The 22,838-nt window shown below is 44.0% G+C and overlaps 1 protein-coding gene across 1 annotated transcript in view; it reads left to right on the top strand.

Moving 5' to 3' along the window:
• Positions 1-22,838, top strand: part of fras1 (Fraser extracellular matrix complex subunit 1) — a 143,210-nt gene that overhangs the window by 47,508 nt on the left and 72,864 nt on the right. The window contains exons 8-18 of the mRNA XM_057361919.1: positions 1,209-1,310; positions 2,156-2,347; positions 3,924-4,013; positions 4,217-4,255; positions 4,387-4,534; positions 6,242-6,388; positions 15,908-16,042; positions 19,151-19,294; positions 20,358-20,498; positions 21,237-21,377; positions 22,368-22,535. Of these exons, the coding sequence (XP_057217902.1) occupies positions 1,209-1,310; positions 2,156-2,347; positions 3,924-4,013; positions 4,217-4,255; positions 4,387-4,534; positions 6,242-6,388; positions 15,908-16,042; positions 19,151-19,294; positions 20,358-20,498; positions 21,237-21,377; positions 22,368-22,535 (1,447 nt within the window). The remainder of the gene's footprint in view (positions 1-1,208; positions 1,311-2,155; positions 2,348-3,923; positions 4,014-4,216; positions 4,256-4,386; positions 4,535-6,241; positions 6,389-15,907; positions 16,043-19,150; positions 19,295-20,357; positions 20,499-21,236; positions 21,378-22,367; positions 22,536-22,838) is intronic.

Here is a 22,838-nt window from a genome sequence, read left to right as displayed (position 1 = left end):
TATTTTTCACACACAAGACACATTATTCCACCAGATTGGCTATCCGTCTGTCTGGTCTCTCTCCCTCTCTCTCTTGAGGGATGAAGTGGCACCATGACTGTCTTTCTCATGATACATAAACATTGTACAATATTTTAACATGACATATTCAGAAATTATTTCATCCCAATAGTCCTTAAAGTGATAGTTCACCCAAAAATGAAAATTCTGTCATCATTTACTCACCCGCTTGTCAATTCAAACCTTTATGACTTTCTTTCTTCTGCAGAACACAAAAGATGATATTTTGAAGAATGTTGGTACCCGAACAGCACTGGCCCCCATTCACTCCTATTGACTGGACACAAACCCGATGCAAGTGAATGGGGGCCAGTTAACAACATTCTTCAAAATATCTTCTTTTGTGTTCTGCGGAAGTCATACAGGTTTAAAACGACAAGAGGGTGAGTAAATGATGACAGAATTTTCTTTTTAGGGGGAACTATCACTTTAATACAGTATGTGGTAACATTCAGTCTTTATTCGCCTCTATAGGGGGACATAATCTTTCAAGGCTCTCTCTTCAGCACGAGTCATTAAGGACTCCTTCTCTCTTTAGGTGCTCTTACCAATAATATCTCACTCAGCAAAATTCAGATGTTTGATCGTGTGATAGCAAAGAAAAGTTTATACAGGTAGACAGTCACCAGACTCATTATTTCCTATTTCTTTTCTTGTTTACTGTAACATTGGCTGAATTTCTCATTTATTTCTCATTTATTATTATGAATTATGTATGGTATGTTTTCTACTGCTGAGAGTTGCCTTAAACTTTAAAAAGAGTTTTAATTGCCTTTAATTTAATTTGTGATTAGTTATACAAAGATTTTTTGCTTATATACAGTATATACAGTGATGATAAATACAAGGTTCCAGAAGCCATGATAAACATACTTCTGTATTGCAGTCTATTTTTCATTACAACAGTTTAACTTTAAGTTTAACTGAGATATTACACTATTATTTGTTTTGATTGCCATTTTGCTGTAATATCAGAGGGCTATTATGACATATATGACTATAGGCCCACACGTTTGTGCAAAATCTGATGACCAATTGTTTTTTCAGTGTTGTTTGAATATTTTACAGAAAGCATCTGAGCAAGGAAAATGCAAGTTACCATACCTTATGATTATGCAAAATGAAATACTGTGTTTGTGTGTTCTTAGTATGGTGAACAATGGAAGAAAGGAAGTTGTACCACATGTTTGTGTGATGGAGGTCAGTCTCGCTGTCACACAGAAAAGTGTTCTCCTCTTCACTGTGACAAGGTCAGTAAAATCCATAACACTTCATATTAGTTACTTTACCACTGAGAAAATCACAGAAAGCAGAAGAGCTGTTGGCTAACTGACTAGTGTCTTAACAATGTAATACAAATTTGCTTTGATTCTTGTAGTTCATACTTACTGTATGCCTGACAGAGATAGCAAAAAAGGATTGTTTGCGCATGTATTTCACATTTCTCAGTTGCTCCGGGTTATGTGCAATCCTCTTGGAGTCTTTTGCTTTAATGCAATATTCATGATGTTATATAATTGTACTTTAGAACAATACTCAACAAGAACAAACAGACATTTCATTTTTATGACTTACCTTAATATGGGTGAATGCTTAGGAGCTATAGACCCTGTGAAATCAAAGTTTTCTCAGAACTTTTTGTCCATTTTTTAGTCTTGAGGCCATTTATTAGCTAGCTTCTAAACATTGACTGCTATACAATACACATTTTAATTAAAATGTTAAAAAAAATCCCGCAAACCATTGATTGACATCTTACACTACACAGATTTGGTTTTTGGTTTAATCAAATGCTTGCTATAATGAGAATATGTTTACCATCTAATATCACCTGCAAACAAGTTTGTGGCTGTGACATAATTAAAACCTTTTGGCCATTAAAGAAAAGAATGAACCCTTTGACAAAACCTCCTCAAAAAGATAGACTAACTCAAGAGAGAAAACTGTGATTGTGAAACAATTTCATGGGCTTTTTTAAAAGAAAAATTCCAGGTTAAGTACAAATGAATCCACTGCAGCTGTGATGAGCTTTTTTGTTTATTTCGACTCTGTCGACTTTTTGTAGAGTTCATTAAAACAAATGTGTTCTCCTTAGGGTCAGATGAAGGTCAAGCGAGTCGGGCAGTGCTGTGAAGTGTGTGTCGCATCTAAAGACAGCTGTCGCTATGAAGGTGTCATCCGGTACCATGGCGATATGTGGAACGGCACAGGTTGTGAGTTCTGCATGTGCGAACGGGGTCAGGTCCTGTGCCAACGGGTGGAGTGTGCCAGACTGGAGTGCCCACGGGTATGTGCCCAATTTTAGAACATTTTGGAAACATATTTTGATGCAAACTCATCAATGTTGAGTGAACCACATGCCTACATAAGACGTTGATCATTAAAAGACATCAGATCAACTAGGGGGCTATATACCGGCATTAAAATTACGAATATGAACGAAAAGTTGAGTCACTCTTATCGCTCCGCTCATTTTTCCTGGTTATGAATGATAACTACCCAATCAAAGTATTTCATGCTGCTTCATTAATCATAACTAACATTGAAAGGTTAAGCACGCTGGTGATTTATTGCTTTTTAAATGTACTTTTAGCCGATATCCATGATAGTCATTCGAAAGGTTATTCTTTAGAGAGGTACAGAGTACAATAAGTGTTACCTCTTAAAGGTCCAATGTGTCATGTTTTGGAGTATCTACAGTATTGACAGAAATGCAATATATTATACATAACTATGTGTTCAGAGGTGTATAAAGACCTGAAGCGTTATGTTTTTATTACCTTACAATGAGCTATTTCTATCTACATACACCGCGGGTCCCCTTACATGAAATTCGCCATGTTGTTTCTACAGTAGCCCTAAACGGACAAACTGTTCTAAAGAGTGCGTTTTGTGAATGTTATTTCCTTCGGCTAATAATAATTCGTTACATTTATATAGCACTTTTCTGGACACTCAAAGCGCTTTACATGGAATGGGGAAATCTCCTCAACCACTACCAATGTGCAGCATCCAGCTGGGTGAATTTGACCAGGATGCCGGGGTTACACCCCTACTCTTATTCGAAGGACATCCAGGGATTTTTAATGACCACAGAGAGTCAGGTCCTCGGTTTAACGTCTCATCCGAAGGATGGTGCTTTTTGACAGTATAGTGTCCACGTCACTATGCTGGGGCATTAGGACCCACACAGACCACAGGGTGAGCACCCCCTGCTGGCATCACTAACACCTCTTCCAGCAGCAACCTAGCTTTCCCAGCAGGTCTCCCATCCAGGTACTGACCAGGCTCAGCCCTGCTTAGCTCCAGTGGGAAAACGTGACGACATCTTAGTCCTGTGTCAGCCACCATAGTGCTTTGAGCTGTTGGTTGCAATTCGCAACCTCACCACTAGATGCCACTAAAATCTCCCCATTGCTCCATTAATACTGACTAATTGTAGATCCGCGAAAAAAATCTGATTTAAAATATGAAAGCAGTGTTTTGAAGGCCTTGCTTTAATAAAAACGAGAGCTAATGAAGTATCTGATTTAACAACACAGAAAACATCACAGCCTTCTATTTCATTTTGAAAACATTGATCAAACCTTTTGTACTTCCATATTTCACTGTCATCTGCTCATTTGCCTGTAGACCGCCATGAGCTTATGTAAGACAGTTTGATTACTCAAAGAAACAACCAGAGATTCTCCCATGAATGTAAATAACTATCGATAGCCGCCCCACTGTAAAGAGCCTCAGAGATAGAATTGGAAATTGCTGAGGTAATTACAGTTTTGTGGCTCCGTGTCAGACAGCTAATCATTCCCTTAGGAATTTTCACTCTGAAATTAAATGAGCTCAAACTTCACACCTTGTTTTAGGGAGAAAAGCTGGTCCAGTTGCCGGGAAAGTGCTGCCCCGAGTGTAAATCAACAACTAGCTTCTGTTCATACTTACTGCCAGACCAAAAGGTATGAACTTGTTTACTTTTATGAACTTATGAACTTACATTATTTTGATTTAACTGATTCTATGAATAGTGCTTTTGTTAACGTATGTATTACTTGTTTTAAACATCTGTGTTTGCATGTAAAATGTGTACAAGTAGTTTTTAAAAGAAAACCAATGAAATAAGCAAATCAGTATCTCAATAAATCACTTTTATCTTTGTTAGGGGCAGAAAACAAAAGTCAAGAGCTTCAGACGTCTGGCTGTAAGTAAACATCCTATGGTTTGGTTTATATTAATGAATAAATCCAGAATTCCTGGTTAAGCAAACATGCTTTTTTGTATTAAAAATGTTTTATGTTTTTATATTTTCTGGTTTGTGTTCGCTAATCTCAGAATTTAGAGAGTGTCAGAGAGGGGCCGTGTCGTGAATGCCAGTGTCAGGAGGGTCATATGACCTGTTACCAGCGCTCTTGTCCCACCTGTCCATTGGGCACTTTGACTATACCTCACCATGAGCAGTGCTGTCCAGATTGCAATCCAGGTAATACCAGCATCTGTAATTCACTGTATGGGTGACACAACGAAATCGAATTAAATCAAACTGAAATTGGGTTGTTTATTATATTAAGATGCATATATTTACACTGGATTGCATAAATAATTGAGGATTCCCAGTGTAACAGAATTCCTTTATGTGCCATATACGCACAGTAAAATACCTTTCAAATCATTTTGAAAATTTGGTCCTCCAGGGAACACTTCCTCAACCATAAAGACAAAACATTGTTAAGCTCAGCGGGAGAGAGATGAGAGTATTAGGTATTCTGGTTAGATAACATGGTTATTTAGCTCCGTGGCCCTCATGAGATTGTGACGTGCTCTCTATATACACAATTTCCTTGCTGAATTCCAAAGAGGCTGGAGGACGAGAACATGCTTCTCTCTCTCTCTCTCTCTCTCTCTCTCTCTCACACTCCCTCATCAGTCCATAGAGAAAGAAAAGTATACATTGATTATTACAACATGTTAATGTTGGGTTGTATGTGGGTTGATAGCATCTCCATGTTGATGTGTATAAGATTATGCTAATGTACCCTTTAAGTACATCAAATGTTCCGGCAGGCAACTGGGTGTCTTGTAGTGGTGGGAATCAAATCAGTAGTCGGCTGGTGATATTGGTGCCTCACGATTCAAATACAAGAAATATTTTATTTAGTGCATGGTTATTTCAAACTAATCTATATTGCAATCTTTACTCGCTTGTTGGGCTTTTATTTGCATCAGAATTCAGTGTTTTGTATTGTTATATTCTTAGCAGGTTTCAGGTTTGGATTTGGCTGAATGAATAATTAAGTGTGAGTTGACCTGATGATACAGTATTATTTGCCTTTTTGCTATCTCGCAAACTTATTGTACATTCAATATCCTCATGTGAAAACCTAATACTCCTTTCTGTGAGAATATCTATAAGGTGTTCTGATCTAAAATATCACAGTACTTCAAAAAAATATCACTCCCTCCACTGCTATTATTGTTAATGCTAAAAATGCTAAGAATGCTTGTTAGCTGGTTCAATCCAGATTTTTTCAATAAGGTGAAGAACCTGTACAGTATATGTTGATAGCGTGACAATATTTCAAGCTTTTGTTAACCACAGACCATAGTGTCAGGCATTTAAGCAAAAACCCTTTCAAAAAAAACATTGACTTGGAGGTGGTTGGAAGCGGAAATGCTAACTCACTTTCGGTTTTTGTTTGCAAAATTATAAAACTCATTGATCCATATTAGCGTAAGTGAGAAAATGTAAGTTTTGAATGCTTATGTCACCATGTGAGAATAGAGAAGTTATTCAATAATGCCCCATTCACACTATAAGCGTCAAAGCGACGTAATCCCATTTCTTTGAGTGGAGAGCTGGCGACATCCGGCGACACATTTGGACCATGTGGAGAAGTCATGTGCCTTATCAGTAAACCAAAGGCTGGGTGGGAGAATTCATTTGGATGAATGTTCCCTAAGGAGTTGACACAATTATTTTGACTGTGGATTGGTGTTTGCTAACAAATATTATAGTAACCAAGATAGATAGACTAGATTTTGACTACACTGTCTGAATAAACCAATCTGGTTACATCTCTTACAAAATAACAGTGTGAACAGTCAATCCTAAAGATCCAATTGTTGTTTGTGTGCAGTGTTAACAAAGCCGTTCCTCTTATTCTCTGCTGTACTGTATGTTTGTCTACAGCCGTCCAGTGTCACCAGGACTGTTTAACATGTTCTGGCATGCCAGATCATTGTGACAGTTGTAAGAAACCTTCTGCCATGCTGATGAATGGACGCTGTCTGCAGTACTGTCCCCAAGGCTTTTTCGCTCAGGGCAAAGTTTGTGCAGGTATGAAAATGAATACTTATCCTCCCTTTTCCATAACATCTGAGGTGTTACAGTAGCCCTGTTGGAGAAAGCATTTTAAAGCATATTAAGTGCACTCCAGATGCAGAGGCTGTTACAGATGGTAGGTTTCTTAATTTTACCAGCTCATAAAATAATAAGCTAATTTTCCAGAAATACGAAGGTAGGATCACATGTATACTCAATGGAAAAGGCAATTCCAGAATGCATTGCAAATAGCTAGGTGAGAAATAAGCTCGGATGGTGGAATACGCCAGAGAAATGTTGACTATAAATGCTTGATTAAATACATAATATACTGCATATATTTATGTATTTTCAACAAATGTATCTATACTAGTGCTGTCAATCGATTAAAAAAATTAATCGGATTAATCACACATTTTTCTGTGATTAATCACGATTAATCGCACATAACAATAATATTTTAAAATATACTTTTACATTTGAATAATTTCACATTTAATCTTCAAATTGATGTAGAAACAACATATTTCTTTAACAGCATCATTTTATGAAAGCTAACATTTTGATATTAGTATTGTAACTGATGTCTCTATTAAATTGATTATTTTAACATGAATTGTAGCCATTCAACAGTATAATTGAGAGCTCATGTAGGAAATATACAGAAATTGAAGGACACTTTACAGTCTTTAATGCTAAATTATAAATTAAATGCAGAAGAATTCTCATTAAAGCTACAAAATCACATTGATTTCTTCTTTTATTTTGTTCTTTGATTAACATTAGTGACAGGAGTCACAGCAGCACATTTAAGAACGCGGCCCCTTTAAGAGCTGTCTCAGTACGCAGATCTGACCGTCACCGCACTCCCATTTTCACAACTCTTTGCATTCATTAAGATTTTATTTTACACTTTGAAGTCTTGCTTAAGAAAATGCTAGACAAAACGGGCTTTCTGACATAATCTTGTGTGGTTTTATCCATTCAAGCACGAAAGAGAACTTAACACGGATGCGCTGTCTGACAGAGATTCACCGACGCAGCCTTCAGCCCGTCACTGTTTACACCAGACTGGACCTCTCGTTGCGTTTTGCCGCGTCCCACAGTTTAGAAGCTGTCTATCTTCATTGAACGCGTCAAAGCAACTGTTTCAAATCGCGCTTAAATGGTTTAAAAGCCTGTACACGAATAAGAGCGTGATTACATAATGTAACGCTAGACAAAGGATGTCAAAACAAACGGATCCTGCGTTAATTGCGATAAATATTTTCTCACGCGTTAATTTGAAAAAATTAATCGCATGCGTTAACGCGTTAACGTTGACAGCCCTAATCTATACAGTATATATTTGTTGATAATACATAAATTATTTGTGTATGTATTTTTTTTACATAGAAAAGTGTCATGAACGTGGGAGGAAGAACCCAGATGCAGGCAGCCAGTAAAGGGTTAACACAGAACTTTAATTATAAATACAAAACAATAACCCACAGTGGGGTAACAAAAAAAACACTATAAACAAAGACCTTTCAAAAAACGAACAAAAACTTCCCCCAAGGGGGCAAAACGAGAGCTAAAATCATAAACAAACAAAACTCACTCTCAGGGACACGCAGGGCAAGGCAAGGCAGGAACATGGGGAACACGGACAACATACGAGAAACCTTGAACAATGACCCGACACAGGACAGGAAAAACAGAGGCTTTAAATAGGGGAATACAAACGAGAGATAATAACACAGGGAGGGTGACGGGCAGGTGACGGGGATCAAACACTAAGGAGAAGTTAACAAGGGAACGAGAGGGCAGGGCTTAAAGATGCAACACCGGAGAGAGGGAGTATATGGAAGGCCCACAGGGCCAAAATGTCTCTCTCCACATATAACAAGGGATCCTGCCGTGATTCTGCCACAACATAAAGAAAGACATGACAAGATGAGGCAGAATCACGGCAGAAAAGATTTGTCAGACAAATGAAATTCATCCTGTGTGGAGCAGTATTTGTGTGCACTTTAAGGGTTCCAGTGTTTAGCTCCCTATGTAGGCAGGGAAACTGCCTGCTAAGTTTCACGACAGAACCCTCACCTGACAACCCCCAGGTGACAAACAGGACAAGACAGACTGTGACAAAGACAAAATCCAACAAGACATGGTAAACAGGACCAGGGGCAGACAAAAGTGTATAATAAAAAAAACAAGGGAGGGGGGAGGGGGAACAACAAAGTCCACAGAGGGAACAGTCTTGGTCCCTGGGGACCTAACAGGGGAAGTCCTGGAAGGAACAAGGCTGGGGGCCGGCTGTGTCACCGGCTGGAAGGCCGGCAGACTCCCCGGCTGGAAGGCCGGCTGAGTTCTAGGCCTGAAGGCCGGCTGAATCACCGGCTGGAAGGCAGGCTGGAACGCCGGCTGAATCACCGTCTGGACTGCCGGACTGGACACTGGACTGAACACTGGACGGGATGCCGGCTGAGCCGGACTGGATGCCGGCTGCATTGGACTGGATACCAGCTGCACCGGACTGGATTCCAGCTGCACCGGACAGGACGCCGGCTGTTGCACCGGACTGGATGCCGGCTGGATCACCGGCTGGACAGGACAGGGTACCGGATGCACTGGACTGTACGCCGGCTGCACCGGACTGGACACCGGCTGGATCACCGGCTGGGATGCCGGCTGAATCACCGGCTGGGACGCTGGCTGCACCGGACTGGATGCCGGCTGCACCGGCTGGAATGCTGGCTGGATCACCGGCTGGACAGGACAGGGTACCGGCTGCACCGGACTGGATGCCGGTTGCACCGGACTGGCCGCCGGCTGGATCACCGGCTGGGACGCCGGTTGCACCGGATTGGATACCGGCTGGGACGCCGGCTGGATCACTGACTGGGACGCCGGCTGGATCACTGGTTGGGATGCCGGCTGGCTCACCGGCTGCACCGGCTGGGACACCGGTTGCATCGCCGGCTGGATCACCGGCTGTGCTGGGTTCCGTGCCCCCCTCCGTTGTCTCTTCTTCTTCAGCCGAGCCACCCGTCTGGTGGGCGGCTGGAGGAAGGAGGTGAAGGGCATGGCAGGCTCGGGGTTGGAGGCCTCTGACGAGGACCCCCAAGACTCTCGCCTCCCCCGCTTGTTACCGAGGCTGGCCGGGGGTGGAGAGGCTGCAGAGATTGACGTGGATGGAGGTGCTGAGCTCCCCATGGTGAGGGTGGCCAGGACGCGGTCCTCCGGGACGGTAGCCAAGGGTGAGGACACCCAGGCTGGAACCAAAGGCCAGGGATCGTCCCGGTTGACCACATACCTGATCATATCACCCAACCACAGGGAACATCTCCATCTCAGGCCGCTTGAGAGGCTCGGTGAGACAGCAGTTAAAAATAACTTTGAGCTCTGCCTCACCGAACTCAGTCTCCCCTGCTGCAGCCACAAACTCCCGGGCGAAGTCCCTAATCCCGCGATCCCCTGCCGAAGCCCAAAAAGTAGGCGGGCCTGGTGGGATCGCAAGGAGCTGTCCATATTGCCTGCTGGGTTCTGTGATGGTCGGTTCATTCTGTCATGAACGTGGGAGGAAGAACCCAGATGCAGGCAGCCAGTAAAGGGTTAACACAGAACTTTAATTATAAATACAAAACAATAACCAACAGTGGGGTAACAAAAAAACACTATAAACAAAGACCTTTCAAAAGACAAACAAAAACTTCAAGGGGGCAAAACGAGAACTAAAACCATAAACAAACAAAACTCACTCTCAGGGACACGCAGGGCAAGGTAAGGCAGGAACATGGGGAACACGGACAACATACAAGAAACCTTGAACAATGAACAACTCTATTTTGGTCCCTTTAAACTTGTGTTTCACCTTTGTACATTTGCTCTTCATGCAGTTACATGAATTGCTTTTCACCTCTTTGTCTCACTTTAGTTCCCTTTGGGGTTCGCTCTTGAGAACCTATCAACTTCTGACTAGTTTAGAAAAGGCCAATGAAATTGGCAAATGAAATTTGCATGCCGGACTCCGCCCCCGGATATCCGGGTATGAAAGGGAGACGGCGTGCTGCATTCATTCACCTTCACACTGATCAACTTCGAGACTTCAAACTCTATGCCGAATTACTGCTGGAATCTTATGACGTGGTGCAGCGGACTGTCCCTTCCTGCAGCGACTTCCCCTGGGCGTCTCGGCAGTGCCAGAAGTTTTTTTCTCTAAAAGAGCAAATTTCTCCAGCGTGGCATGTCCCGCTGTTCTCATGGGTGCAACACACTGATCGAGGAGGGGGACGGACATGATGTCTGCTTCCAGTACGCTGGGGCAGGCGTTGTGGATATGTCCTGCCCGCACTGCGGGTGGTTGACGATTCAGACGTTGTGTCATGGGTGGCTGTGTTCCCACGGGACTCAGCCACCACCTCGTCTGCTCCCCGTTCCGTGACGGCAGGACTACGGCCCTGCCGTCCACTACGGCAAGCAGCGAGGGTGATATGAGGGTTACTGTGAGCGTTAATCCACCAGCCACTGGCTCACGGACCGTTCGCACCTCGTCTCGCTCGTCTGACCGTTCCCCAGGAGACAGTCCCACCGTCTTGTTCCTCAACCAGCGTCTCTTGCAGCATCGGGGGGTGACGTACTGCCATCCGACTCCGACGATTCCTCAGGCTCCCTCCCTCGGGGGGTCAAGCCCAGGAAGAAGCGGACGTCGAAATGTCAGCCATGCTTTCCCGGGCCGCCGTGAGCGTTGGGTTGCAGTGCCCGCACTGCCTCTCCCAGCGTTCGCGGCTGGCTACATGGCGCCTCGGGTTTGAGCGCGGCTCCAAGCCGCGCCCGTCCCCGGTGCCGTGTTTTCCGGAAGTGCATGAGGAACTTAGTAAGACCTGGAACGCCCCCTTTCCGGCACGTTCACGTCAAACAAAGTTCAGTCACCCTCTCTTCCCTTGAGGGTGAGACAGCTAGAGGATATGTCGATGTCCCCCAGGTGGACTGTGCCGCCGCGGTGCACTCGTGCCCGCAGGCGGCGGCCACCTGGGGGGCTCGACCTAGACTCCCGTCCAAAGCATGTGGGGTCTCGGCATCTCTGGTGTCGAGAGCTTACATTGCGGCGGACCAAGCTGCCTCCTCTCTCCACGCTATGGCTCCTGCCAGGCCAAGGCGTTGAGAGAGCTCCACGAGGGTAAGACCGACCCAGCGCTTATGCAGGAACTCCGCGCCGCCACCGACCTCGCTCTATGGGCGACCAAGGTGACCGCGCGGGCCCTGGGTGGGCCATGTCCACACTTGTGGTCCATGAGAGACACCTCTGGCCGAACCTTGCACAGATGAGTAACGCAGAGAAGGTCCGCTTTCTCAACGCACCCATCTCGCAAGGGGGGGGGGCTGTTTGGTGAAAGAAACAGACAGAGGATATCAAGCATATCCGCCCCCGCCGCGACTCGGCCGCCCTCGGCCGTCGAGTCCCGTGCACCGTCTGCTTCCCAGCAGCCCTGGTCCTCTTCGATGCCCTCCGGCTCTGGCGCCCCCCACTCAGGCGGTCCCCCCGGAAGAGACATCGAAGAGGAGACCATCGCCCCGTCAGCAGCCATGGCGAAAGCAAAAGCGGCCCTCATGGAAAGACCCCAGGGAGATCGAGAATACCATCGCGCCCGACCCCAGCCATTCCATCGCTGGGTGGTCGATCCGGGACGGTTCCTGCCCCGTCCCAACAGCCCACTCTCTTAAGAGTTTCCTCTCTCTCTGGGTGTTTATCACAGCCGCTCTCACCCTCTACACGACGGTGTTCGGCAACTCGACGTTGCGTCACGGCGAGACCCAATGTCGAGGATAATCAGCAGCCCTCAGCACTCTCAGTCGACACTGCGTCGTGCTGCATTATTGCCAGGCAGGTAAGTCAGCAGAGCCGATCTCCTCCCCGGGGGCTTCCCCACGGCAAGGAATCCGCACTGCCAGCCATCAAACCACCCCCTGGGAGGTCGATGAAGCAGATCGTACCCCTAGCCCCTGTCTCGGTCCCTGGGAGCCTGACTAGAGCCCTCAAACCGTCACGGTGTCTATGGGATACGATCCGTCTCGGATACGCGATCTAACTCGTCAGACGCTCGCTCAAGTTCGGGGCATCCTCTCAACCTCAGTCAGAGGTTAGGATGCTCCCGTGCTTCGGGCCAGGGTCACCACCCCTCTGGCAAGCGATCGTGCTCGTCCCTCTAGCCGAGATGTTCAACGGGTTTTGCAGCCCGTACTTCATCGTCCCCCCAAAAAGGGGGGGGGTTGCTAGATCTGCGTACCCTGAACAGGCACCTACTCAAGCTGCCGTTCAGGATGCTCACGCAGAAGCGCATCCTGGCATCTACTAGATGTCAAGATTGGTTCATGGCAATCGACCTGAAGGACGCTTACTTTCATGTCTCGTTTTCGAGGGCGAGCATATCAGTATAGAGTCCTCCCTTTTGGTCTGTCCCTGTCCCCACGAGTCTTCACGGAGATCGTGGAAGCCGCCCTCACTCCCCTCGGGGAGAGAGGTGTGGGGGTACTAACTATCTCGACGACTGGCTCATCTGGGCACACTCGCGAGATCTGTTGTGTACACACAGGGACCTAGTGCTCTGGCACCTAGATCGGTTAGGACCACAGGTCAACCGAGAAAAGAGCAAGCTCTCCCCTGTGCAGAGCATCCTCTTTCTCGGTATGGAACTCGACTCTGTCTCCATGACAGCATGACTGACTCAGAGCACACTCAGTCAGTGTTGAGCTGCCTGAAACACTTCAGAGGCTTTCAGAGTCTCCTGGGCACAAGGCATCCTCGGTGGGGGTGGTCCCCCTCGGGTCGATGCACATGCGTCCGCTCCAACACTGGCTACAGAGTCGGGTTCCCTGGAGAGCGTGGCACACCGGCAGCAGGCGTATGGTCATCACGCCTTTCTGCCGACGCACCCTGACCCCCTGGTCTTCAATGACCTTCTTGCGGACAGGGTCCCCTTAGGGCAGGTGTCAAGGCACGTCGTGGTGACGACAGATGCCTCCCTGCAAGGTTGGGGTGCCGTGTGCAACGGGCACGCAGTGTCGGCAACTGCCTAGAGTTGTTGGCTGTGCTACTTGCACTGAAGAGGTTGCAACCTCTCCTGCAGGGCAAACACGTGCTGGTCCGGTCAGGACAGCACAGCTGCCGTGGCGTATATCTATCGTCAGGGTGGCATTTGCTCACGGCAGCTAACACGACTCGCCCAACGCCTCATCCTCTGGAGTCAGCAGGTGATCAGCTCCCTGCGAGCCACACACATCCCAGGCGACCTGAACCAGACAGCCGATGCGCTCTCTCGTCAGTCGACACCTTGCAGAGAGTGGCGACTCCATCCCCGCGCAGTCCAGCTCATATGGGAGCAGTTCGTCCAGGCGCAGGTGGACCTGTTTGCCTCCCCGAACTCCTCCCATTGCCCGCTTTGTTACTCCCTGACCGAGGGACCCCTCGGCACGGATACCCTAGCGCACAGCTGGCCGCAGGGTAAGCGGAAGTATGCCTTCCCCCCAGTGAGCCTCATTGCACAAGTCTTGTTCAAGGCCAGGGAAGAGGAGCATCAAGTGGTACTAGTTGTGCCCTATTGGCCCAACCGGACTTGGTTCTTGGAGCTAAGGCTCTTGAAAACAACTCCCCCCTGGCCGATCCCCCTGGTGAAGGACCTGCTTTCCCAGGGGAAGGGGCACGTTACGGTATCCCAGGCAGACCCCTGGAACTTCCATGTCTGGACGGGACGAGGAGATCCTGAGGGAGATCCACACTCCTCATGGGCACTGGCTCAGGGCGCCTCTCTGTCAGACATCTGCAGAGCTGCGGGTTGGGCTACGCCCAACACCTTCATGAGGTTCTAATACCTACGAGTGGAACCGGTGTCAGCCCGCATCCTGCAGGGCAACATGTAGGACCGGCAGCTGGTAGGGTGTACGCCTGCGAAAGCCCTTCCCCCTTCCTCTAGGGGGATCAGCGGCTATTTACGCCTCCCTTCTTTCCCCACTAGGTAAAGAACAGGCATTCCATCCATCACTAAGCACCTTCCTGGGGGCAGGCTGGGCAGAGCAGCCCTGACCCCTTAGGCCGGGGAACAGTTGAGTTATCTACCACATAGCTCTAACCGGACCTAGTGCTCCAGACATGGTAACCCCCCCGTGGGTGGTTCCGTCTGATGTATCCTCATGAATGGTTCCCACCTCGGCAACCCATGACCTCCCTAGGTGGACCTCCACCTTGCGGTTAACTGCTTCAGTCCGCACATTTCCCCATGAGTTCTCCCCTGATGGTGAGACCATGTGGTGTCTCCACTAATTCCTCCCTATGGTAGGTAGTGGTCTCTGTAGCGTTTTTCTCCCAGGGGGGAATAATGCTTAACCAGTGGCCCTTACGGTGCCGGGCGGCTTCTCGCTGTTAGAGAATCAAGGCCTCTGCCCGTGACGGACGGTGGCAGGGGCTTCCCATCTTTTCTTCAGAAGCTCTGGGACCCCCTACCTCTCCACTGGACGGTTACAATTTCACGCTAGCGCTCACGTCTGACTCGCCCAGGCCAGTCAGCGTCGCTCCGCTAGAGATTGTGACGCGGCACAGCGCTGTGGCGTTTTCCATAGGAACCCCATCTGTCGGCTTGACACAACGTCGAGAGACCGACAGAAAGGGAACGTCTTGGTCACAGATGTAACCTCAGTTCCCTGATGGAGGGAACGAGACGTTGTGTCCTTCTTGCCACAACGCTGGCCGCCGCCGCAGCGGTCGAGGGATGCTCAGGCTCCTCAGACCAAAAGGTGAATGAATGCAGCACGCCGTCTCCCTTTTATACCCGAATATCCGGGGGCGGAGTCCGGCATGCAAATTTCATTTGCCAATTTCATTGGCCTTTTCTAACGTCTCGTTCCCTCCATCAGGGAACTGAGGTTACATCCGTAACCAAGACATTTTCATATTATTCTCCGTCTGTTTTCCACCAACAAACACACACTTTTGGCTCTTGTTTGACTCTTAGTATTTTTGCACCATGGTATTTAAATCCTCTAAACATTTGGTGCTTTGACTTGCCATCCAGGTAGCTATGGATGTGTATCCAAATAGCTAATCCTATAGCTTGGTGCATGTGTATGTACATGCACATGAGTCTTATTTGTGTCACAGTTATTTTAACAAGTCAAAACACAGACTGGAATTTCCCCTCTTATTAGAGGGCTAGTGGTGTTTTCACAGGATTAGAGCATCATTTGACAAATCTCGTATCTAACCAAACAAAACCACAACACAAGAGTCACTCTTTAATATTTGTCTCTAAAAAATGTAAAAATATTAAACACACTTTTTGAAAATGGCAACATTATGGATAACACTAAGTGCAACATGACTTGTATCTTGTAAGATATAAATAAGATACACACACACACACACACACACACACACACACACACATATATATACAAGAGACACAGTGTTTTGTTCTTGTCCTTTACAATTTGTTTTAATTATGCTGTCACAAACTGTCTCCCCCCTAACGTTTATCCCATTTCCTGTATTCTTCCTACCAGCCTGTCAGCTGTCATGTGCCACCTGTGAGAATGACTTTGAATGCACAGCGTGTGGTGGGTCTTTTCTCTTCAGTGGCAGGCAGTGTGTGACCACCTGTGAGAGAGGTCTTTTCCAGGACCACACACGCTGTCTCCGTAAGTCACTTTTATTGTTTTGGCTTTATACTCTTTACTTCTGTACTTTTTTTTAGCTCGAAGAAGGCAAATTTCCTATTTGCTAATAAAATCATATAGCGCATTCACCTGTACCTGCTGTTCATTTATTCACTGCATATGAATTAACTTAAATATAAAGTAACATGGTCTTGACAAGCTTTCTGACTGTAGCAATTTTTTCGGGAAAGTCTCAAGCGTTGGTAACCTGTTAACTGATCTGGTACTGTGAAACTGAGAGTACTGACTGTACAATTATTCCAGTCTCCAATCTCATTCAATTTCACACTTTAATAAACTCCTGCCATAGATTGAGCTTTAATGTTCTTAAAGAGACAAGATGGAGAAGGAATATCCATCTTAGATTGAACCCATTATGGTGGAATTAGCGAAACTGAGTCCTACCAAGGGATCGAATGTGGAAAGTTTTTATTGTTTTGGAGTCATAACCATTCATCCTCTTGTTTTTCTCCCTTGGCTGAGTGCCAATGTTAGTCTGCAAAAAGTTAATTTGCTTTACTAGAAAACGTTCTTTCTTTCTTTCTTTCTTTCTTTCTTTCTTTCTTTCTTTCTTTCTTTCTTTCTTTCTTTCTTTCTTTCTTTCTTTCTTTCTTTCTTTCTTTCTTTTCATGCTGCACAAAGCCATGTGAAACTTTAAAGAGTTTTGTAGACAGTTAAGCACAAGTGTGCCGTCCATAATTTTTCAAGCATGCCAAGCTTATCCAAACCCAATAAATATGGTTGCCACCAACCTCTCTTGTTCACACTCTGTTGTTGGCTGTCAAAATATTTTGGTACTCTTCCAGCTTCTCAATGTTTTGGGCCAGCTTGGTGCCAGTTTGTGTGTGTGTGCGGAGACGGGCTGTGTAAATGGTGAATGCATGGTCCACCCTGGGCACTGTGCCCAGAATTAGTTTAATCCTGAGCTCCACACTCACTCAAAGAAAGAGAGAAGACGTCTTCTGACATATTCATACATCCTTCTTTGGTATTTTTAAAAATGAATATTTAAATAAAATATATTTTTTAAATGATTCAATTTTGATTGTATTTGTACTTAAAATCTGGATGAATGGATTACCACGTGAGACAACATGAGAACTAGTTTTTATTTTCCTTTATTTTTATGAAAATGTAAGATGTTTACAGAAACGTGTACTTAGTGTTGCTTGCTAAGTTTAGCACTACCAGTACTATTGCACACCCAGTGTAAGAGACATAGTGTTATTTTATAGTGTTAAAGACATGATTGACACCTCAAATGTTGTTGAGCAGAGATGTGTGTTTTTTAACAACAACCTACAACGCCCATAAACTGGTGACCTGTAAACACCCACAACACACTAGCTTTATGGCAGTGAGTTTTGCATTGACAAGACATTTCATACAAACACATTTAGCCTGTTTGTTACTCTGATTATTAATAATAAACCACTTTAGTGCCAAAATAAACTAAAAATGACAATGTAATATATATGACTCCGGGTGTAACAACGTATGCAAAATATATATTTTTCTAAATATTGTGAATTCTTGAAGTAGTGATCAGACTTCCTTTATCCATAAACCATAAATCCGGAGACCTCTCTCTCTCTCTCTCTCTCTCTCGCTCAACACTAATAGAGAGCTAAATGAGGAACGAGAGGGCGGGAACAGAGACAAGACCAGAGAGAGAGTATATGGAAGGCCTACAGGGCAAAAACGCCTCTGTCCACATAAAACCTAAGGCTTTGTCATGATTCTGCCACAAGACCAAGAAAGACATGACATGATCTCAGCAACCTCTTCTCCGATGGCGTGAGGCACCGAGTGAGGCAGCAGTCGAAAAATCACCTTTAACTCTGCCTCATTAAACTCCGTCTCCTGCGCCACCGCCGAGAATGCCCTGGCGAACTCCCGGTTCCCGTAATTCCCCTGACGGAACCCAAACAGCAAGTGGGCTTGGTGAGATCGCAGGAACGACGCTGTATCGTCCATTTTAGCTGCCTGCTGGGTTCCGTGTGGCTCGTTTGTTCTGTCACGATTCACACAGAGAGAGAACCCAATTGCAGGCAGCGTTGAAGGGCTTAACAGAAAGACTTTAATAATAAAATACAAACAAAACAAAAACCCACGATGGGGAAAACTAGACACGATAACGTGGGAAACACAGGAACATAAACTGATTACAATAAACTAACAAAGACTAAATACAACACTTGACAAAACTACAATGAACTAACACTAGACTAAACTTTACTTGACTTGACTTGACTTTGTGAAATATAGCAGATAACAATAAGACACCGTCATCAGGATATGGAACAAAGCACACAAGCACAACGAACGAGCACAGGACAATTGACAAGAGGATATTATATAGGGGGACAGACAGAGGATAATTAACAAGGGAACAGGTGTAGGGGATGAAACACTAATGGAGAGCTAAACGAGGAACGAGAGGACGGGAACAGAGACAAGACTAGAGAGAGAATATATGGAAGGCTTACAGGGCCAAAACGCCTCTCTCCACATAAAACCTAAGGCTTTGCCATGATTCTGCCACAAGACCAAGAAAGACATGACATGATGGGACAGAATCATGACAGAGTGCGCCTCTTTCTAGGTCAGCTGATAAATAAATGTAAATAAAGATGTAATTATCAGGATGGCTTTGTGTCTGGTGCTTAAACTTTAGATCTCAGCATGCTATTTTAAGTCGCTCGATTAGATACACAGAAGCTTATGTGAAGTGTTTTTTTTTGTGTGTGTGCTATTTGTTTATATCTGTGTTATTTATCATACAGTAAATGGTTGTGTGTATCCACTTCAGATCATTCCTCTTGTGAATATGGGAGTATGTTCTTCTCTCTTGTTTCTTCACAACAGAAAGGTCTTCTTTTGCTCTTGTTTAACTGATGTGTTTTTTCTCAAAGTCAAAGCCATTTTTATTCCACAAAGAAATCTTCACCAAAACATGTCTAGAACACAAAGTAACCTTGTAAAGCTGACTTGGGCTATCGTTTTGTCTTGTTTTGTTTTGTTTGTTGAGAATTGACAGATGTGTTACCTTGTTTATTCTGAACAGATTATTGACTTCTCCCTCTTTAGGTTGCCATGACTCCTGTTTGTCGTGCCAGGGGGCGGGGCCTCAGGATTGTTTGACATGTTCAGACCCCTCTCACTTATTGAAGGATGGATTCTGTGTTACAGACTGTGGCCCCGGCTACTACGCTAGTCAAGGCAGCTGTTATGGTATGATGGGTACAATTCTTATCTGCACATTCTTTGCGTGTCTATGTTTTTGTATGTTCCATATAATGTAATTTTAAATGTAGGATGTCTTATATATTGCACACTGTAGTACTGTTACTGTGTTTTGATTAAACATAAAACAAATGTTTACGTTAAATATATATAAAGTATAAAAAATGAATTTATATAAAGTATAAACATTTTATGATATTTTTGTTACAAGTCAGATTTCAACATTTTAATGCCATTTTATGTCCATTTCTTGGCCCTAGCAATTTTGGTTATATCTTAGAATAGTTGTTGATTGTAATAGTTCTCGAGGCAAAATCACGCTCTATAAATTTCACCAGGAAGATATTTTCGCTTCAACCCGACATCATTTCTACAAATGCAGAATAACACTTTAAATGTTCTTTCTGGAGTGGGAGAAATTTGCAGCTACCACAGAGACAGCTTGTCTATTTATCATAAGTGAAAATTGTGTTGACGGATGCTGCGCATGTCTTTATTGAGTTTCTCTCGGTTTCTAACTGAGTAAAAATAGCTTGTGATTTGAGCAGTTTATATAATGCATTGGCATGCTAATTTCAGTTAGTCCTGAGGCATTTCTGCGATCGTTCATTTGTTCCGGCACAAATGCTTTTGTTGTTGCTATTTGATTAGCGTTTATTAGACATGAAGAGTTTTTTAAAGTCGTTTCAGATCTTTAACAAACTTTAGTTATGTTTGTTATTTATGATATTTTATTTCATTATTAAAGCCCCATGAAACAGTGGGTTACAGCGCATTTAACATTTAAGGGCGTTAAGGGCACGACAAGAAGCTTCGAAGCAGGGCTTATTGCTTTCATAAAACGGTTATTCCATATGCATAGCAAAGTCAAGCAACACAGACGCAACAACAGTGGCACAGTGATAGTTAGACTATGTAATGCAGTCAGCAGCTACAAATTGGGTATTTTATAACAGCCTAGAACGCCGCTCAACCAATCAGAATCAAGGACTAGAACTGACCATTTTATAATTTATTACATAATTTAATTTAATATAATTTCTTGTTATAGCTTGTGACCCTTCTTGTGTGACCTGTCAACCTGGCAGTCCTCGCTGCATGACCTGCCCATCAGAACATGCATTGCATCATGGGAAATGTGTACCACAGTGTCCACCACAGTATTACAAGGACAACCATGGCCATTGCCGAGGTAAAAAGTTTTAAGTGATTGTTTTACATCCATGTACCTTATATTTACTGAAAACTAGAAACATAATGAAAAATCTTTAATAACTTGTATGGTTCTGTTATATTACCTACATTTTTTTAGAAAGAGTACGCATACGTAAAAAAGTGGTATATGTGGTTGATATATTCGATTCATGTGCAATGATCATATTAAAAAAATATTTATACTAAGGGTGTCACAATATATACCAGTGTAATAACCGTGATATTCAAAAACCTATGATTATCGACATTAATTAATTTTAAACATACCTTGATATTGCAAAATATTCAGCACCCATTCTAATTTTTGCCATTTTTGAGTAAAAACGGTTCACTCTCACAATCACAATCACTCTCTCTGCCTCCATACACAAAACATTTGAGTGTGATTTATAGACCAAATAACAGCCAAAACACAAAATAAACCGAATTTCACAGATGGCATCATTTATTTCTTTAAAAATCATTTCGATGAATATTGTGATTAGATCATCATTGTAAAACAATATGGCCACGATAACTGTGTAGTAAAAATATCTGATATTGAATTCAGTTAATAACCAGGATTTCAACTTCTCTTGAGTATATTTGAAGTAATTGAGTAATCTTGAAAAGTTGCAGAAAGTAGAAAAAAGTGCCACAGAACCAAAACTTGAGATATACAGTACTGTATTTTGAATTCCTTACCTGAACTTTGTCCCTCCTGTATTTCTTTCAGCATGCCACAGTTTGTGTGCGTCCTGCTCAGGGCCCACTGTGTCTCAGTGCATCTCTTGCCCAAGATCTCTCTTCCTGAACCAAGGCCAGTGTGTGGAGTCCTGTGGAGAGGGCCTGTTCTCCAGGGGCGGCCACTGTCACAGTATGACTGCATTTTTACAACTCTGATATTACTCCAACTGTTCTATCACGATATTGTGGAAAATGGATAAACCACACTGTACTATCCTAAAGATGACTAGTTTTTCCTGAACAAGAACAAACAGTCACTTGAAAATATTTTGATGAACTGGAGATCATTAAATGTAAATTTGAAATTGAAGAATGATTTGGTCCGATTGAAAAATAAGTGACATTCTACAATCAGATATGCATTGTTAGTGCCTTGAGCTCCCAGTTAATAAATTAACGCATAGAGGGATAAATGGATGTATTGAGGTTTAGAGGAATGGATGGAAAGAAAGAAATAAAACAGATGCTGTGTGCTGCCTATACAGGATTATCATAACCGAACACATAATACATTAATATTACATTATACAGTGCTGTCGGATAGCAGTTGTCAGATATGTTCCCCAGTAAGAGTACTTTGGTGGAATGTGCCTGAAGGTCCTCCAAGATGGTGTCTGTCGAATTACAGCAAGGCTGAAAAGCATAATTGCAGATCATATATATAAAGTTTATAAAGATATAACCCATACACGTGGGGTGAGTGATTTTTGTTCTTTTATCTTACCTGTAGCAGTAATGGACTAGCTGTCGCCTTCCCCAGTACATCAATCAGTGCTGCATTGCGGGATAGATAGAGAGAGTGTGTGTCCCGAATACAGATAACCTTCTCTGGAGGTTCTGTGTGTAGATACAGATTATTTGTTCATAGGAGACTTCAAAAGGAACTCTCTAAAGCCTCACCAGGTAGCACTGGACTCAGCCCATAGGACCTACCTCATGGTGTTTACAATAGAAATAGACATAGAGAACATTTATAAAACGCATGTTTTGCAAGTTTTGTTTTTTAACAACAACAAAGAAAGTCTTAAACAAGTTGGTTTAACAAATTGATTCTGTTATAAATGTTCTGTTGGCATCTTGCATCTTGTTTTATCTCAGCACATTTTCTCTCTCTGTGCAGGGTGCCATGTGTCCTGCAGGGCGTGTGTGGGCCCTGATTCCTCAGACTGCATATGCTGTGTCAAACAAGAGGAGGTTCTGCAACCACAAAATGAAGACGTCTCTCACGGGTCCTGTCAGTCTGCCTGCAGGCCACAGCATTACATTGACCCAGATCCGACCTGCAGAGGTGAGCAAACAAGATATGAAAATGGGAACACACACATTCACGTATCTCCAGATCCTCAGTAGCTCCCAGATTATAACAGATAAAATTCCAAGATAATAGCTGGAATCTGCATGCTTTCGTGTTGAAAGACACACCACTTAATCCTTCATGACTGAAAAGGTTTGAAGATTCTTCAGGTTAGCCCAGATATGCTAGGGTGTTTAACTACTAGTATGTAATATGTTTACGTGCAGAATGGAAACTTTTACTTCACCATCAATACTGCACCTCACTATCAAAGCAACTGAATAACATTTACATTTG

Source organism: Triplophysa rosa, linkage group LG2 (assembly GCF_024868665.1).
Source record: "Triplophysa rosa linkage group LG2, Trosa_1v2, whole genome shotgun sequence".
Classification (NCBI taxonomy): domain Eukaryota; kingdom Metazoa; phylum Chordata; class Actinopteri; order Cypriniformes; family Nemacheilidae; genus Triplophysa; species Triplophysa rosa.
Note: the sequence above shows the minus strand (reverse complement) of the source record. Positions and strands in the feature narration are given on the sequence as shown.